The sequence below is a fragment of the Echinops telfairi genome, unplaced genomic scaffold, assembly GCF_000313985.2.
Source record: "Echinops telfairi isolate 266 unplaced genomic scaffold, ASM31398v2 ScPeMD7_7465;HRSCAF=8503, whole genome shotgun sequence".
NCBI classification, from domain to species: Eukaryota; Metazoa; Chordata; class Mammalia; order Afrosoricida; family Tenrecidae; genus Echinops; species Echinops telfairi.
Window position 1 is genome coordinate 6212689 of NW_022111365.1, and position 16478 is coordinate 6229166.

The window sequence follows — 16478 nt, forward strand, 5'->3', positions numbered from 1 at the left end:
GGGGGGTGGGGGGTGGGGACCTTCAGTTGGAATTTGCTCCAGTAACAATCTCCAGCTTGTCCAGGAAGTCCATCCTGGAGTTAGGATTCTAAAAGATTCCGTACTGCCTTCACCTGCTTTCCTATTCCTCCTCTGACCGGCAAGGCAGCACCCTTCACACACTCACCTGTGGGCTGTCCTGGTAGGATGGAGGAGGGACATTCTGCGTGGCCATCATTGTCAGAGCTGGGGCTGGGGAGGCATGTTGCATCATGGGATTGATTCACATGGAGGATCTGTGGGTAGGAGAAAGGGGGCCACAGCATTAATATCAGCGAGCCCAGGGGATCCGTGGGGACCAGACAGCTCCGAAGTTTTGCAGCCTGTGACGCCTGGACTGGGTAGAATACAGAGTGTTGAGGACCCTTCAGGGGAACTAATGAAGCTAATGGGAGAGGAATTGGCTGGCTTGCTGTGCTGTTTTTGATGAGAAAAAGAACAATCATCAACTCATCTGTAAAACAACTGGTACGCCCTCAGTGATGTTTTACTCAGCATCAGCTGTGGGCTGGTGTGAGGCGGGGAAGCTTGCCTTATGGCAGCACGAGGAGATTGGAGACCATTTGGACACCCCTCTTCTTGGCTAGGAGTGCCCGCAGTCTCTTCATGTCCACCTCTGAGAAGGATGGTTCTTGCCCTATCCTTCCCCAGGCTTTCTGGAGCTGCCATAAACATTTACTGGGGCTGGAAGGCCTCACCTTGAAGTATCCAATTCCCATCCCCTGGCCCCAGGACATAGCACCTCTCGAATGTGCTCCCCACACCCTCTAGTGGTGAGAAGAGCCGCGGGGTGTTGGCCCCTCAGACAGGAGACCGTGGAGGTCTTTGAGAAGGAAACGGCAGGCCAGAGTCTGGACTCTGGTCAGCTCATGCTTTTCTAGGTGTCCTGGGACTGAGCATGTCAGGGGTGGGATCTGCACGTTTCATGAAGGTTTCCTTAGCCTTGCAGAGCCCTGGTGGTACTGTGCGTTAAGCACTGGGCTGCTAACTACACGTTGGTACTTCAAAGCCACCAGCTGCTCCAAGGGAGAAAGATAAAGCTGTTTGCTCCACGAAAGATTTACATTCTCAGAAACCCTATAGAGGGTGGAGGAGTTGAAATCAGTCAATGATGTAGGTTTGGGTTTCCTTAGCCTTGGTTAGTTACTGTATATTGCTGCTATGGCGTGTGGTCGAGTCGATTCTGAATCACAGTGACCCTCAATGACAGGGTAGAACAACACCAGGTTGATGTCCACCCCGACGCCCAAGAGTCTTTGAAGATGTCCACACATCTGACCTACGCAGGAATCTGAGGGTGCTCCGGAGCTGTCATGTACACAGGGGCGATCTCCCGGGGCCTGGATGAGTGGTGTCTATGTGTGTGCGCACGGTTCTCTTAGTTCTCTGTAAAGAATGCAGGGATGATCCTCTCTGGAGGACAAGGGCACGGCTGACCTGAAATATACACGGCACAGCCATGGAAATCGCATGTATTCATTTAGCAGATATTCGTCACGTAGCACCTATGTACAAGGAACTGTGCTGGGGGGGGAGGGGGAGGCTAGATAAGGTGAAGTCAAGCCAGCTCTCTTAGCAGAGGCAGGTTTGGCAAAGCGAGAAAGAAGGAAACGGGATAGTAGTCTATGCAAGCAGATCAACAGGTGTTTTCCTATAGGAACAGGTAACAGCCAAGAGTTTCACCATTGTGCTCCCCAGGGCTCCTCCTGGTTAATTACTGTCACCATCATCTAGGGCTCCAAGAGACATCAGAGCCGAATAGTCCAATGCCTCCTGCTGTACAAGGTGGAGTCGGAAGCCAGGAGAGGTGGTAGGCGAGGGGACTCTCAGAGTCCACATCCCATCTTCTCCCCGGTACCAGCCCCCTGCTGCCCCCTCTCTCCATCAGCAGTAAGGGAGCTGTCCTCATGGGACCTGAAGGTTTCTTGAGCCAGCACGTGGGCTGTAAGTGGAGACAGCCTGGCAGTGCCACCCAAGGAAACAGGATGCCCAGAGAGTTGTTTGCTACAGTAGATGCCCTGAAATATTTACAGCTGGAAACCCCAGGCTTGTTGTCTGATGCAGGCCTGCCCATCTGTGGTGCATGGAGATGCCCAAGGAATTGTGTGGGTGAACATTCTGCCCTTCAGCTCTTCTAACCTGTGTGGAAGCAAGGGGGTGAGCCTAGCACTCAGATGCTCTCCTCCATCTCCCTGTGGGCAAACAGGGCAGGGCAGAACAGCCTAGAGAGTTTCCTTGCAGTCTGATGCCCCATCCTCTTGCAGCCTGATCATTACCACCTGTTCCTCCCCTACCCCTACCACCTCCACGACCTCTGTCCTCACCCCATCACCTGTAGCCCCACCACCTCTACTACCACCACCTCTATCACCACCACCACCATTACCCCCACCTCCACCACCTCTATCACCACCACTATCACTCCCACCCCCACCGCCTCTATCACCACCACCACCACCTCTATCACCACCCTAACACCATCACTCCCAGCCCTACCCCTACCTCCACCACCACCATCACCACCCCAACACCTCTATCACCACCCCACCACCATCACTCCCACCCCTACCCCTACCCTACCCCTACCCCCTGCACCACCAGCACCTCTGTCACCATCACTGGTGTCTTCTGAACTGTTCTGATGGGTGCGGGAATTTGAGGGTGCTTTAGAGCTGTCACTTAGTAAAGGGGTGGATCTCCAAGGGTTTATGTGAGTGGTGTCCATGTGTGTACGCATTGTTCTCGTAGTTCATTTTAAAGAAGGATGCAGGGATGATCCTCTCGGGAGTACCAGGACACGTTGACCTTAAATGCACACGGGAGAGCCATGGGCATATGTGTATTCATCCAGCAGATGTTCCTCACCGAGCACTTATGTGCAAAGAACTGTGCTAGGGGTGGGTGAGAGGCCAATCCTGTCTCTTAATAGAGGAGGTGAGAGTAAAGCGGGAAAGGAGATGAGATCCTACAAGAGTGTGCAGAACAACAATCCGTTCTGTGCTAAAAGCTTCGGGGCCGCGGCATGATGTCCATCAGCTCCTGGCATGCTGTAGCCCACCCCACACACCAGGCACTGGGGCTGTATAATCCACTTTGCCGAGTACCCAGAAGGGAGCTGTGGAGGGGTATCTCCTGAGGGGAACAGATTTTCAAGGCAACGTCTTTGGAAGGTGGTAAGCTCCCAAAAGGACACACAGAGTTGGGGGTCCTTGAAAGGAGAGAGAGAGGAAGCAACGTTCCTGAGGTAAGAAAGGACCGCCCAGGACGAAGACTTCTGCAATATTAAAATTGGTGTGAAATCACTCTTTGGGGTTCTGAGGAAAAGAAATAGGAATATTTCGGGAGTGTGTCGGCCTCTCTGGGTGAGCCAACAGTCCTGAAGCCAGGGTGAGTCCCTTCCTGGAAATGCCCGTCTGGGATGCTCACTGGCTGGGGGAAAACGGGAAACCCGTAGTGCCAGCAGTCTCCAAAGCAGGGAGCCAGGAACAGAAGGTCAGGATGGACTACAGAGGTCTGCTGCACCCCTTTGGGGCAACTAGAAGCCCTGAGGTCATAAAGGGGGACATGCTGTGCTGCTGACTGCAATCTTGGCAGTCGGACTCCACCAGGGCCCTGGAGCCAGATGAGGCTGGGCCCACCAAGATTTACAGCCGTGCAACCCGAAAAGGGCAGGTCTCTCTCTCTCTCTCTAAAATCATTTTATTGGGGGCTTATATAACTCTTATCACAATCCATACATTCATCCATTGTGTCATGCACATTTGTGCATTTGTTGCCATCATCATTCTCAAAACATTTGCTTTCTACTTGAGCCCTTGGTATCAGCTCCTCGTTTTTTTCCCTCCCTCCCCACCTCCCCTTCCCTTTCTTATTAGATAAATTCTAATTTATCATGTCTTGTACTGTCCGATGTCTCCCTTCACCCACTTTTCTGTTGTCCATCTCCCAGGGAGGAGGTTATATGTAGATCTTTGTAATCGGTTTCCCCTTTCTACCCCATCCTCCCTCCACCCTCCCGGTATTGCCACTCTCGCTACTGGTCCTGAAGGGATCATCTGTCCTGGTTCCCTGTGTTTCCAGTTCCTATCTGTACCAGTGTACATCCTCTAGTCTAGGCAGATTTGTAAGGTAGAATTGGGATCATGATAGTGGGGGGAAGAAGCATATAAGAACTAGAGGAGTTTCATGTTTCATCGTTGCTACACTGCACCCTGACTGGCTTGTCTCTTCCTTGTGACTCTTCTGTCCAATTGTCTACAGATGGGCTTTGAGTCTCTACTCTGCCCTCCCCCTCATTCACTTTGATATGATTTTTTGTTCTGGGCTTTGATGCCTGATACCTGATCTCTTCGACACCTCTTGATCACACAGGCGAGTGTGCTTCTTCCATGTGGGCTTTGTTCCTTCTGAGCTAGATGGCCACTTGTTTATCTTCAAGCCTTTAAGACCCCAGACGCTATATCTTTTGATAGCTGGGCACGATCAGCTTTCTTCCCCACATTTGCTTGTGCACCCACTTTGTCTTCAGCGATCAGGTGGGGAAGGTTAGCATCATGGAATGCCAGGTTAATAGAACAAACTGCTTGCATTGAGGGAGTGCTTGAGTGGAGGCTAAAGGGGCAGTTCTGCTGCACTAGGTGCTGGTATGCATTCGAACTGATGAGAAGGCAATGGTGCTTTAGAACATTTCTGTCGAACCTAGGGCGTGAGTCTTTGGTAACTTCATTCCAGAGATGAGAAAGTCGTATTTTATCAAAGGAAAGGAACCACAAGGAGGAGAACTTGAACTCAACAGAGGAGAGCCGTTTCTTTATATTCTTTTGCTCACTGCCCACTGGAAGGTAGAAGCATTTTCGAGCCACTTTCCCTAGAAATGTGCCTGGTCAAGGAGGGTGGGGGGAACGGGGGACATGGAATGTTCAGAGTGATCTGCACTCAGATACAATCACGGGGAGACTGAGGGGAGATTCTTCAGTCCCTAGTCCAGCCCTGAGCCCAGACCTACTGCAGGCAGGGAGGGGCAGCCGCTTCAGAGGACAAAGGGGCAAATTTCTGAGGACCCAGATGGCTCTTCCTGCCTCCCCATCCCCCTCCAGAGGTCACCATAGGCCACTAGGCCTCAGCCCTAATGCCCTCTGGGAGCTCCTGCAAGTGAACAGGAGGCCTTTCATGGGGGTTTAAGTTCCCTTCTGGGCTCACTCAGGCACAGATGCCTGTGGCAACTTGACACTCAGAGGGCTCAGCTGCCTTAAGACCGCTGGCCTATAGGGGGGTGAGGGGTGCAGGAGGAGCGGGCAGCTCCTCTGTTCTTCACACCCTCCACTCACACAACCACTTTTTCCACCCTCTGACTTTCTCCACATCCTTGGGAAATCCCACTAGCTAGGCTCATCCTGAGGGGCCCAGGGTAGGCATCCTGGAGAGGAATGTTGGGCTCTGGCTGCAGGTGGAGGGCTCTTGAAGCAGGGGCTGGAAATGCTGGCCCCAGGAAACACAATGGAGGCTTCGGGGGCTTTGCCAGGAGCTCGGTGTGGCTGCTATGTGCTGTCCAGAGCATGATCCCAGAGACCAGGCGCCCAAGGGCCACAGGAGAGTGTGTAAAGGGGGGCCACATGAGGAGCAATTCACCACACGAAGAACCATTCACCCCAGTGAGGAGAGGCGCATGTGGAATGGTTATTTTATTTAAAAATATATACGTTTTTATTAACGTTCAAACTTCTTATATGACAGCTAGGAGAAAAGAAAACCTAATGCAACCCTCATTTCTGTCACTGACAACATTAAGCTGAACTAAAAACGCCACTTTACAGACCTCGGTGCTGGGAAGGTCCAAGTCCCCAGGGAAAAGGGGGGTGGGGGAGAAGGCATGCAAGTTCCCCTTTGGGGACTGGGAACTCTTGCCTCCTTAACTCTAGCTCCTCCACAGCCCTGCGCACCTAGGCCTTTCGTCTGGAGCCCCAACTCCAGAGTGTTGACAAACAGGCTTAGGGGAAAAAACAAACAAAAAACCAAGCTCATTAGACAGGAGCTCATGCTCATTAGGACTTGTTGACATGAAACCCATTAGGCCAATTAACATTCCATTAACGGTCTGGGGCACCAAGGGGTTAATGTTGCTGGGCAGTAATTGGGCTGCAGTGCCAGGGTTGGGGGCGCAGCGCCTTCAGGATGTGAAACAAAGTCTAACTGGGACCTCTCCGGCCAGCTGGCCTGGCAGCATTTGCTCTGGCCCCTTGCCCCTTTTTGACTGGAACTATATTATGTCCGGTGTGGAGGTAGGAGCGGGTGGAGGGATAGGTTTTCCTTTGGCTCTTCTCTGTCCCAACCCATTGACCCCAACTGCAGACTGGGAGGGTGGTCAACAAAGGACACGGGGTGGGAGACGGGTTTCCACTTCCTTGAACTCAGCCAGACCCCCTTTTCCCAGTCTCTTCCCCACTCATCTGCATACACACACATCTGTTTTCTCTCTTAGCCCCAAGAAATACATCCCCCTCTCCTCCCCAGGTCCTTGGGTGGGGTGGGGGTACAGACAGTTTACGCTTGACTGCTAATCTAAAGGTGGGTGGTAGGTGCTCACTGACAACCTGCTTCCATAAAGAGTACAGCCCAGAGAACCCTGTGCAGCAGATATGCGATGCATGGAGTGGTCAGGAGTCCGGATCCACTCGGTGGTAATGGGCTTGATTGTTGGTTTACTCTTATAAGCCTCGGGGAAGCTAGAACCCGCGTGGCCCCAGAGCCTAATTCATCCAAAAGTGTGATGCTGGAAAGGGGGGCCTGGTTCTGGGACTGTGCTGTGGAAGGGTCCTTCTCTGTCCTCGACACATCAGAGCAGATTTTCACTGGTTCCCTTCCCTTGTGTCAAACCGATGCTTTGGGAGACATATCCCCTCTCTGGGTCTTGGTTTCCCCATCTGTCAGGCTCTGTGACTGGTTGTGATGATTCGTGAAGCCCTTCATTCTAAATCCCCCTGGGTCACAGTGTCTGGACACCCAACTCCAGCTCTGGCCCTTATCTGCATCCTGCACAAGTCACATTCCCTTCCTGATGCAAAGAGTGTTCTTGAAGTTTTTGTCCACACGGACAAACCCAACCCAAACACTACCATTGAGTCAACGCTGACTTACAGTGACCCCCGAGACGGTAACTCTTCACAGGAATAGAAAGTTCCGTCTTTCTCCCTGCGAGTGGCTCGGAGCTGCCCACTATGCGGATCGCAGCCCCACCCCACAGCGCCATGCCACAGCAGTCACACATGCCTGTTAAACAGAACAGACCTAGAAAAGGGGCACTGCAGCCCCAGCCCTCCTCTGCCTCGCATCTCACTTCAGGGGTGGGGGTGTAGGAAGTCTCCCGAGGCTCTCCTGAGTCACCCCAACCCAGACACACCCAGGTTACCAGCCCCCACTCCCTTCCTACCCATCGGCTGGGCTCTGAGCAGCTGCCCAGGCCTGGCTTCTGACACCTAGACAGATTTGCAGGAGGCTGAAATAACACAGGGAACACAGCAGGAGAGGCCCAAAAGCAGTGTCAGTAACCTGGCTGGCTTCAGCTTTTCTCACTGAAGCAGCTGTCTCAACCCTAGTGAGATCCACTGATTCCCTTCAACCGAGAGCCCAGTCGGAGCTGATGCCCGGCTCCCTTCCCCCAAGCGAGCTGTAGGTGGCGATACAAAACCCTCTTGAATTGCATTGTATAATCTAACCTGTGTACTAAATCACATAATCAGCCGCATTAGGATTTACAGCTTCTGATGTGCAGGGAGAATTGGACTTGGAGTCAAATTTAAAAACAAATAAAACTGAGAGGCAGCTGTTGCTGATAGCGTGCTATTCATCTTTTGGAAACAAATTCATCCAATGCTATAAATTATTCCTAAAAAAAAGTGTTGGTGGTGGGAAGCAGTTGGCTCGGTCTCCTCTGCTGGCAACTTGGAGCGATGAATCTTGAAATAACGGTGTCAACCTGTCACTGATTCCATGTGACTCCGTGGATTTATCTAAAGAACTGTAGGCGTGCAGCGCACGAGCCTGGGTGTGCACACTCCACCCCACCCCGTGTCTCTTTGTCAAACCACTAAGATCCCGTGGCTTGACATATGCGTTTGGCACCCAAAACTGCTCTGTGATGAGGGTGAGGCCAGTGAGGGTGCCCTAGGGGTTGCGGCGAGAGAGGGAGCAGCCATGGACTTGAACTCACCGCCATCAACTCAATTTTGACTCTCACGACCCAATAGGATAGAGTAGGATTTGCCCTTTCGAGTTTCATTTTTCAACTGAGGAGGGACTGGTAGGTTTGAACAGCTGACCTTGTGGTTAGCAGCTTACTGTGTAGCCCACTACATCACCAGCGCTCCTTATACGTGGGCTGGAAGGACTGGGAAAATGTGAGCAGGGAGTAGAGATCTATTCTCCTAGTCCGTTGTCTGGTAGAAAATACTGCCGGCTGAGGGAAAAGTCTTTGAGGAGGGAACCTGTAGAATGGTGGGGAAAGGGACAAGCTCCCGGGACTCTGCCTCCCGGTCCCTGTGCCTCTGCCCACGAGGCCCTGAGGGAGTTCGGGGAAAGCTCAGAGGTCTGGATTCTGGTGGCAGGAATGTCATGGCCTAGGGCCAGGACACTGGAGGCAATGGAAAGCCTCCAATCAGGGCGCTGACTCAGAGTACAGCTCGGGAGTCAGGAGAGTAACTTGTGCCCGTGTTTCCGAAGGACTCGAGCTGTAGAGGAAGGCGGTAGGATTTGTACTCAAGACCTCGTTTCCTGGCTCACTCTGTGTCCTGAAGACTGGTCGGCGGTGTGATCGAATGACCCACTGCTCCCCACTGACACTGTTGGCTAAAGGTTGGACTGCGAACTGCAAGGTGGGTAGGTTGGTAGCTCTGAAGGAGAGAGGAGGCGATCTGCTCCCATGACAATGTGCAGCGAAAAAGAGGAAGACCTTCAACAAGACGGACCGATATAACGGCTGCAACCCGGGACTCGAACCTAAACAACCGTGGTACGGCCGACACAGGATTGGGCAGTGTTTGGTTCGTTCTGTTGGACATGGGGTCACTATCAGTTGTAATGAACTCGATACTGCCAAACAACAACAACAACAACAAAGATTTACACTCTCAGAAATCCTCTCGAGGGTTGCGGGAATCGAGACCATGGCGGTGGGTTTCGGCTTTGTTTTGGATTCTGGATGAAGAGAGAGGATGAGCCCGGCAGCAGCGGACGCTCTGCACCCACAGCTCTCTGCACCAACGGTCACGTGTACCTTCCTGGGAGGTGGTGCCAGACCACACCTTATTATGATGGTAGTCTCCAGGGAACAGGGTAGGGGCAGACAGGAAGCCAGCATGAGCTCTGGCTACAATTGCCTGCTTCTGACTCCCTGCGAGATATGGAAAGCAATCTTCTCTCTCTGCCTCCCCGTAACTGCCACATGGGAAATATGGTCTTTGTCAGAGGTCTGAACCCTCTGTGAAACAGAGAACTTGGAGACCCCCACCCTTCCACCCAAAGAATGTGGTCTCCTTCGAATGGCCTGCAATCCTACTTCCCAGGGCCTCCACCTCCTCCCTTCCCCGTCTCCAAGTCTATTTTATTGTTGGCTCCAGCCTAGAGCTACGTAAGAGTTTGCTGCTAGACATCCAGTTCTGGGAGGAGAATGGTTATTATTCACCCCGTGGCCTTCTATGCAAGCAAGTTTGGGGATGGAGCTGAGTGGTCACACAGGGTGGCGTTTCAGGAGGGGTCCGAGCCCTGGATATGAAATGGCTGTGACAAGGTCAGGCCACATCGCCCTCCTCATTCTCAGCCTCGTTATGAGCAGACTCATCTTCCTTTACCTCCACCCTGGCCAGATTTCCCAGGACCAGCCCTGTCATTCTGCCCTATGGCTTCCCGACAGGCCTTTCTGATGATTCATAGCAGTTCCCAGCACACTAGGGCCCAGAATTTCAAGGTTATAGCCTCTCTTCTTTTATTCCCCCAATGTAGCTAGTTTTCAAAAAAATTGGACCAGGCTCAGAATGAGGCGGGCAACTCGGAATCCGCTCCTCCTTCCCCGCCTTCCCCCTGGCTTCTCTGTCTCAGCACCAGCCAGCGCTAGAGCCCCGTTCTCCACCCTAGTGCTCCCCTGTTTTGTCAGTCACACCTTTTCTGGCTTCAAAAAGCCACTGATATATTTTACAAACCGAAACAGCAATTTAATTCCCCCTGATAGCGGCAATTGTCCATTAGATCTTCCTACTGAGGAGCTTAACAATAATTCCTTTCATCCAACTGCTTGCTTCTTCTTGATCTGGGAATCAATCCTATAAATAGCAGGCAAGAGTTTTCACATTACTCTCCCCCTCCAGCTTTTAGCATTTTGATGAAGATTCTCATCTCCTCTTTAAGCACTTTACAACTCGGCAAGTTTTCCCCTTTTGGTTGCTTTAAACAAAATAAAACAAAAAGGGCAGGGTGGTTGTAAGCGTGCATTGTTCTCAGTGAAAAAAAGGCTTGTACCTTCTCCTGTGTGTAGACAGGGGGGTGGCCGCAGTGACTTCTAATGGGTTCTATCTATTAAAGAAGGCGCACCTTTGCCCCAGGGGAGCATCATTAGCGTGGTCCCTTATTTTATCCTCAAATTGGACATCTTTGCTTCACATAGCCAGTATTTTTCTCTTTCTGGAAGACCTCTCCTCCGATCCTGCCACTTGCTGTTGCCACCCAGGGATGGAGGTCAGAGGTCATCGTTGCTACCTTGGGGTTGGAGGTTACGAAGAGGTTCAAGTTAGTGGTGCCTCTCCCTGGGTCTGTTGCCCTTTGCACAGGCAGCCCTCTAACCCAGAGAGTGGGTCCGGCCCTTTTTCTTTCTCGGCCCCTTTCACCTTGATCCCAGGGAGGTAAGGAGGAAAGGGAAGGAGGTACAGGGAAAGGTGGCATGGGGGCCTCTTGTTAATTTCCTTTTCTTATAAGCACCCAAGTAGGCCCAGGGAAAGCTCACCAGGTCTTTGATGGGGGTGGCTGTTAGAAGGGTTACCAGGGTATCTGGAGGCCCAGCCAGCTCTCTGGAGACTTGATCATGTGCCCTCCTGTCTGTACACACACACTTCTGAAAATGAACCCAGGGACTGAAGTCCCCCTTGACAAACCTGATTCCCAGGTTTACTATTATTTGCAGAGAGCTGACAGCAGCTGCTGCTCAGAAACAGGGCTGAGAAAACAACATGGGCCGGTCCCTGAGGCTCACAACCTGACAAGCAGGGACAAACAGCTCAGATGCTGGGGACCCCAAATCCAAGAAGGGCTCCGTCTTCCTCTGCAAGGAACAAGGCAGCCATGTTTTCACTTAAAAAAGCCCAGACCTTCCCCAAGGCTCAGCCGGGGGATGGCACTGCCTGGGAGTTGGGCAGAGGAGGGAACGCAGGACAGGAGACGTCCAGTGCAGGCAGGGAGGGCTGAAGCACAAGGGTAAGGACCCCGGTGGCCTGCTAAACCCTTCACCTCCGGTGGCTGCAGAAAAGAGAGGCTGCCAGGAAATGTCCTTGGAACCAGAGGATGCTCAGCAGGTTCTTTTTCTCTTTGCCGATGAATGACCTTGCAGGTTGATACTCTGGCGGGGTGATACCTGGCTCCAAGTTTCAAGCCTTGCTTCCAGAAAAAGAGGTCAGGAGAAAGTGTTGAGGAAACCAGTTGTTCCCTGGGTTCAGTTTGTCATTGAGCTGTCACTCATCCCCGACGCTCCTTGAACCAGGCGTGGAGGCTCTTGCGCTGGACCTTTGTGGGAGCTCAGGTGGAGCTGACAAGGAAAGCATGGTGGAGTCCACAGCTGTGGTGGTCAGTGGCAGGGAGGCAAGCGGGCCCAGCCAGGCCCTTCCGTGCTTTGTCCTCCATGCTGTCTGGAATAAGGGCCACAACACTGGGTGGTGTTTCTCTGACCTGTCAGGAAAGGTCACCCCTTGGTTGCTGTGAGAATTGTCGACTCCATGGCAGTTGAGTGTGGGTTGAGAGGATGACTGTGAGCAAAAGAAAATGCGACGGGGCACAATCCACTCAGACCCAGTCTAGAAGACGTGTCGTCTCTCACGGTAAGTACGACATCTTCTCCAAGCTTTTGCTCTGTTTCTGATGTGTCAGCGAGGCCCCCTTTGTCACACAACCAAGTCCTGTCTTTCATCAAATCTTTGCTCAAAACCCCACTCTCTACAAAGGCCAAGTTTATTTCCCTCTTACCTGGAGCCTCGCCATCAGGGACACTGTAGCTTGAATTACCCCTGTGTGTGTTCCTGAAGTCCTGCGTGGTACCAATGTTACTCTGATGTTAAGAAAGATGAGGAGCTCAAATCCACCCGAGGCATGTTGAAATAAAGGCCTGGCGATCTCCTTGGGAAAAACAGCCACTGAAATCCCTCTAGAGCAGGACCCCACTCCGATGCACACGGCAGCCCCATGAGTTGGAGCTGCTGTGACAGCAGCTGGTTTGTGTGTGGTTTTAGGGTTTTGAAAACCCACTTCCCATCCACATGTCCCAGTTAGCTGATTGGACCCTACGAGGCACCCTTCTGTGCTTCCCAACAGAAGGGCCGTGGCTTTGTCTTGCACTAGCCATTTATGGACAAAACCAATGAGGCTGTGCAATACTGATTTCATGACTACGAATCGAAAAAGCCAAGGAAGTCAATGTTCTAAACCAACAGCTCTATGGTTCAAAGACTTGGTGATTCGCCCCTATGAGTACAGCCTAGGACGCTCTATGGGGCACTTCTACTTCGTCCTATGGGGTCAGCATGAGTTGGAATGGACTCAACAGGCCACTCCAACAGTCTCCTGATGGAGATGGAATGTACACACGGTTACTGACTTGATGCCTCTCACTTAGTGTTAACATGAATCTGGGAAGGAGAACATTGGAGTCTTGGCTGTCATTTACACCTCAATGACACACAGCCATGGGTGGATTCTGACTCAGACCCACATTTGCCCCTCAGAATGGTGTAAATGGTGGGTATGGGCTGATAACTTACAAATAATAGCTATCGTTTATTAAACCCTCCTATGTGCTAGGTAGCATGTTAAGTTTTTTCTACAGATAACCTGGTATCATGTCTCAACCATCATATGGTACTGCTTTTTTGATTATCCCCATTCATGGATGTGGAAATTGAGGCTTAGAGAAACCAGGAACATTTCCACATGTTAAACACGATCTGATTTTCAGTGTCGGGATATTTAACCCAGGAGTTTAAGATGAAGGCAGGTGTGGTAGATATATAGTCATTGGTCAGTTTGAGGATTAAGAGTATAGGGGTGAAGTCTAGCTTGTCAATCAGATCAGAGCCAATGAGGCCTCTGTGTGGGCATGGTCTTCTCCTGAGAATTCTGGGAAATCTGGTACTTCCTCCTTGGAGGTGGGAGACTCTCGGCTCATACCCTGGGAGACATAGCATCAGGTGACCAGACGTCCCACTTTTGGCTGGACAGTCCTGATTTTTGGAGTTTTTAAAAAGTCCCAATTTTTTGAAAGAATGCATGACAAGCTAGGGAATGGTCTATTTGGTCCATACAGACCAAATTTTTAATCAATGACCCCCCACCCCCACCCCGGTCAGTGGTGTCCCGCTTTAAATCTGGTCATTTTAAATAGCAGCTGACAAGATACATGGACCCACCCTGATGCAGAGACTCCTGCCAGCACTGAGATGTTTCCAATGACACTGGATCCAAAGACATTCTACCCACTGGCCTGTGATCTTCTACATTTGGTGTCATTGCATGTGTTTTGTGAGTCTGAAGAGGACTCTATAGATTGGTATCGGACATATGGGCTAATATCAGACTTATGGACTTGATTTGGACTGGGCTGGGATGTTTTCTCAATGTTCAATTGCTCTTGTATATGAATCTCTTCTTATACACATGTGTGTGTCCATGGATTTGTTTCTCTAGTCTACCCAGACTAACACAGCAGGAAACACTGGATGAGGAATAAGAATCCTTAGATATTAGAAGTACCAAAAAGGCGAGGCTAAAAAACGCACTGCCTATTTGGAGTTGGGTACTGGGATCTCAAAATTCATAGGTCCCAAGTTTCAAAGCATTGCATATGGACAGCACCCTAAATTTCTTCACCACACCAAACTGGGCTACTGTACATCAGTTAACAAGAACACGTGCTGCCTGAGGCTGCTCCTGCGGCAATAGTTCATGTCTGCCGGCCCTGTCATCTCTGCACAGCACAGTGAGTATAAACGTATTTAAATATTTTATTGCAGTTTGCTCTTATTATTTTATACAAATGAATGGAAGACGGAAAAATGAAATGGAAGAGGGCAAAAAATTAAAGAACTGACACCAGCAATAAGGAATAGAGCTCTCATAAACTTTATAAACTAAGACAAAGAGGGGACCCGTTAGGTTTGTTAAAGGCGGCAATTTTGTGTCTTTAATTGTAGCTCACTGCACAGTGTGTTCGGTTATGAAGGAAAAGAACACAATTAAAGAACAAACACAATACGATGGAAATATTCATAATGGCTGCAGATTCCATCTAAAAGTTGATGTATACCTGGGAATTGGACCATGTGTTTTCGCTGCCGATGAGCAATACTCTGGGAACACACATGGTGTGAGATCTGGGATCCTTTCTGGCCCTACGTACTCAGCTGTGCTGAGGACAGAGCTTGTTGGACTGGTACTCTAGTGTCTCCTTGTCAGGCTATCCTCCAGAGACTTGTTGGTCCTAGGTGGGGTGGAGTCGAAGGAGCACACAGTAAGCCAACTCCCTGTCACTACCTCTCTTAGCTTTCTGGCCCCACCCCCATGGTTTGCTGGGGACCACCCACAGCTGCAAAGAAGTCCCCTGTTCTGGAGGGAAAGGTGTGTATGACTCATAGGCTAAGAGGCACCTGGCTCTGTCTTTGGAAAGCCTGTCCAGTTGAGAAGCATTTAACAGCCAAAGTACCTACAAGTTAAAAACCAGTAAACCAGCTGTCATGGAGCTGGTTTTGACTTGCGGGGACCCTACATATTGCAGAGTAGAATTGTGCTCCATAGGATTTTTAGGGATGTGATCTTTTAGAAATATTAGACCAGCAGGTCTTTCTCTAAGGTGCCTTTGGGTAGATTCGAACTGCTATCCATTTGGCTAATAACTCGCTATTTCACTCTGTGTCACACAGAGACGATGTGTTTTTAAAGTTAGGAGCACCCTGCCCTAAGGAGTGCTCCACCTCGTGTTGTATCTCCTTCAGCACTAGCTGTAGGCCCTTGCAGAAGCCCCTTCCTGCTCACCTTCCCTGTGGAGTCTTTTGCTTCCTCTCTCAACCCAGAGATTGTTTTTGGCAGCAGCTGTCTGAGCAGGCAGTCAGTGAGACATCTTTGTAGGCCAGCAGTGGAGTGATCTCCCACCGCCCCCCAGCAGGCAGCAATTGCACAGCAGTGCAGAGAACCAGAGCCCCTTGGCCCCAGGCTCTCCCCTGCCAGGCCCCTTCCCCTTCAATCTCTAGAAAGGGTCTGTAGTTCTGGCTTCTACTAGGGAAACGGTTAGTCATATGCTAGTCCCTCCAGCTGCACTCAAACACAAAGGAGCGTTTCATATTAGCAATCAAGTCTTCGAGTACTAGAGACCTCTGGAATAACACTTGGAATCAACCCTTAATCTCTCCAGTTGCAACAACATTCATTTCCTATCAGACAGAAAGGAAGTACTGCCTTCAGTAGAAGAATCTGTGAGCTTGAAGTCCAAGAGAATGCTTCTACCTTCCCACACCTCTCCTTTCTCCAGGATGACAGACCTTACTGCTCATACCAAGTGCAGAAGAGGAGAAGACACAATTGCACAGTGGCCTCTGGCTCTCAGGGACCAATTAGGATGCTCTGACTCAGAACGGAATCATCTGCTGGGATATGAGCACTTGCTATTCTGGATCTTCCTGGGTCAAGCCTACCCCACACCAAGGAGCTGAGCACGGAGACTTCCAGATCCAGACCTTCTGTCCAGAGCCACGAGTGAGCCAGGCAGGCACAGGAGCTTCAGAAGAGGGGTTTGCTCCCAGAGCTGCCTCCTGGGGTGCAGGTAGGGGTGTTGAGGAATAAATTGGAATCCTCACCCGAGGGCACAAATCTGTCAAAGAGTAGACAGCTGCTCTATTATCTCTTTACCTGGGAAGTCCTACCTCACCTGATTTCTCAACCTCATTGAGAATATTTTTAGGCCCAGCTAGTGGGGTCACTAGGTGTGCTCAGGGGAAAGGTGACGCTGTCAGAGGAGATGAAAGCAAAACAAACAAACAAACAACAAACGGTTTATAAAATGTTAGTGTATAAAAATATCCCTATGGGGAAAGAGGAACCAGACTTCAACCCAGTGCTCCAAGATGTGGATGCAACATGCCGGACTGGAGTGGGGAACCAGTGGAGAGGTCTGAGGGGCCGGCCTCAATCCCAACAATGTGGAC

General features: G+C 50.9%; 1 protein-coding gene across 2 annotated transcripts in view; it reads right to left on the bottom strand.

Annotated features, from left to right (window-relative positions):
* Nucleotides 1–16478, bottom strand: part of PKNOX2 (PBX/knotted 1 homeobox 2) — a 173863-nt gene that overhangs the window by 146274 nt on the left and 11111 nt on the right. For both annotated transcript variants that reach the window (XM_045283680.1, XM_004714155.2), the window contains exon 2: nucleotides 167–275. In XM_045283680.1, the coding sequence (XP_045139615.1) occupies nucleotides 167–253 (87 nt within the window). In that variant the 5' untranslated portion in view covers nucleotides 254–275. The remainder of the gene's footprint in view (nucleotides 1–166; nucleotides 276–16478) is intronic.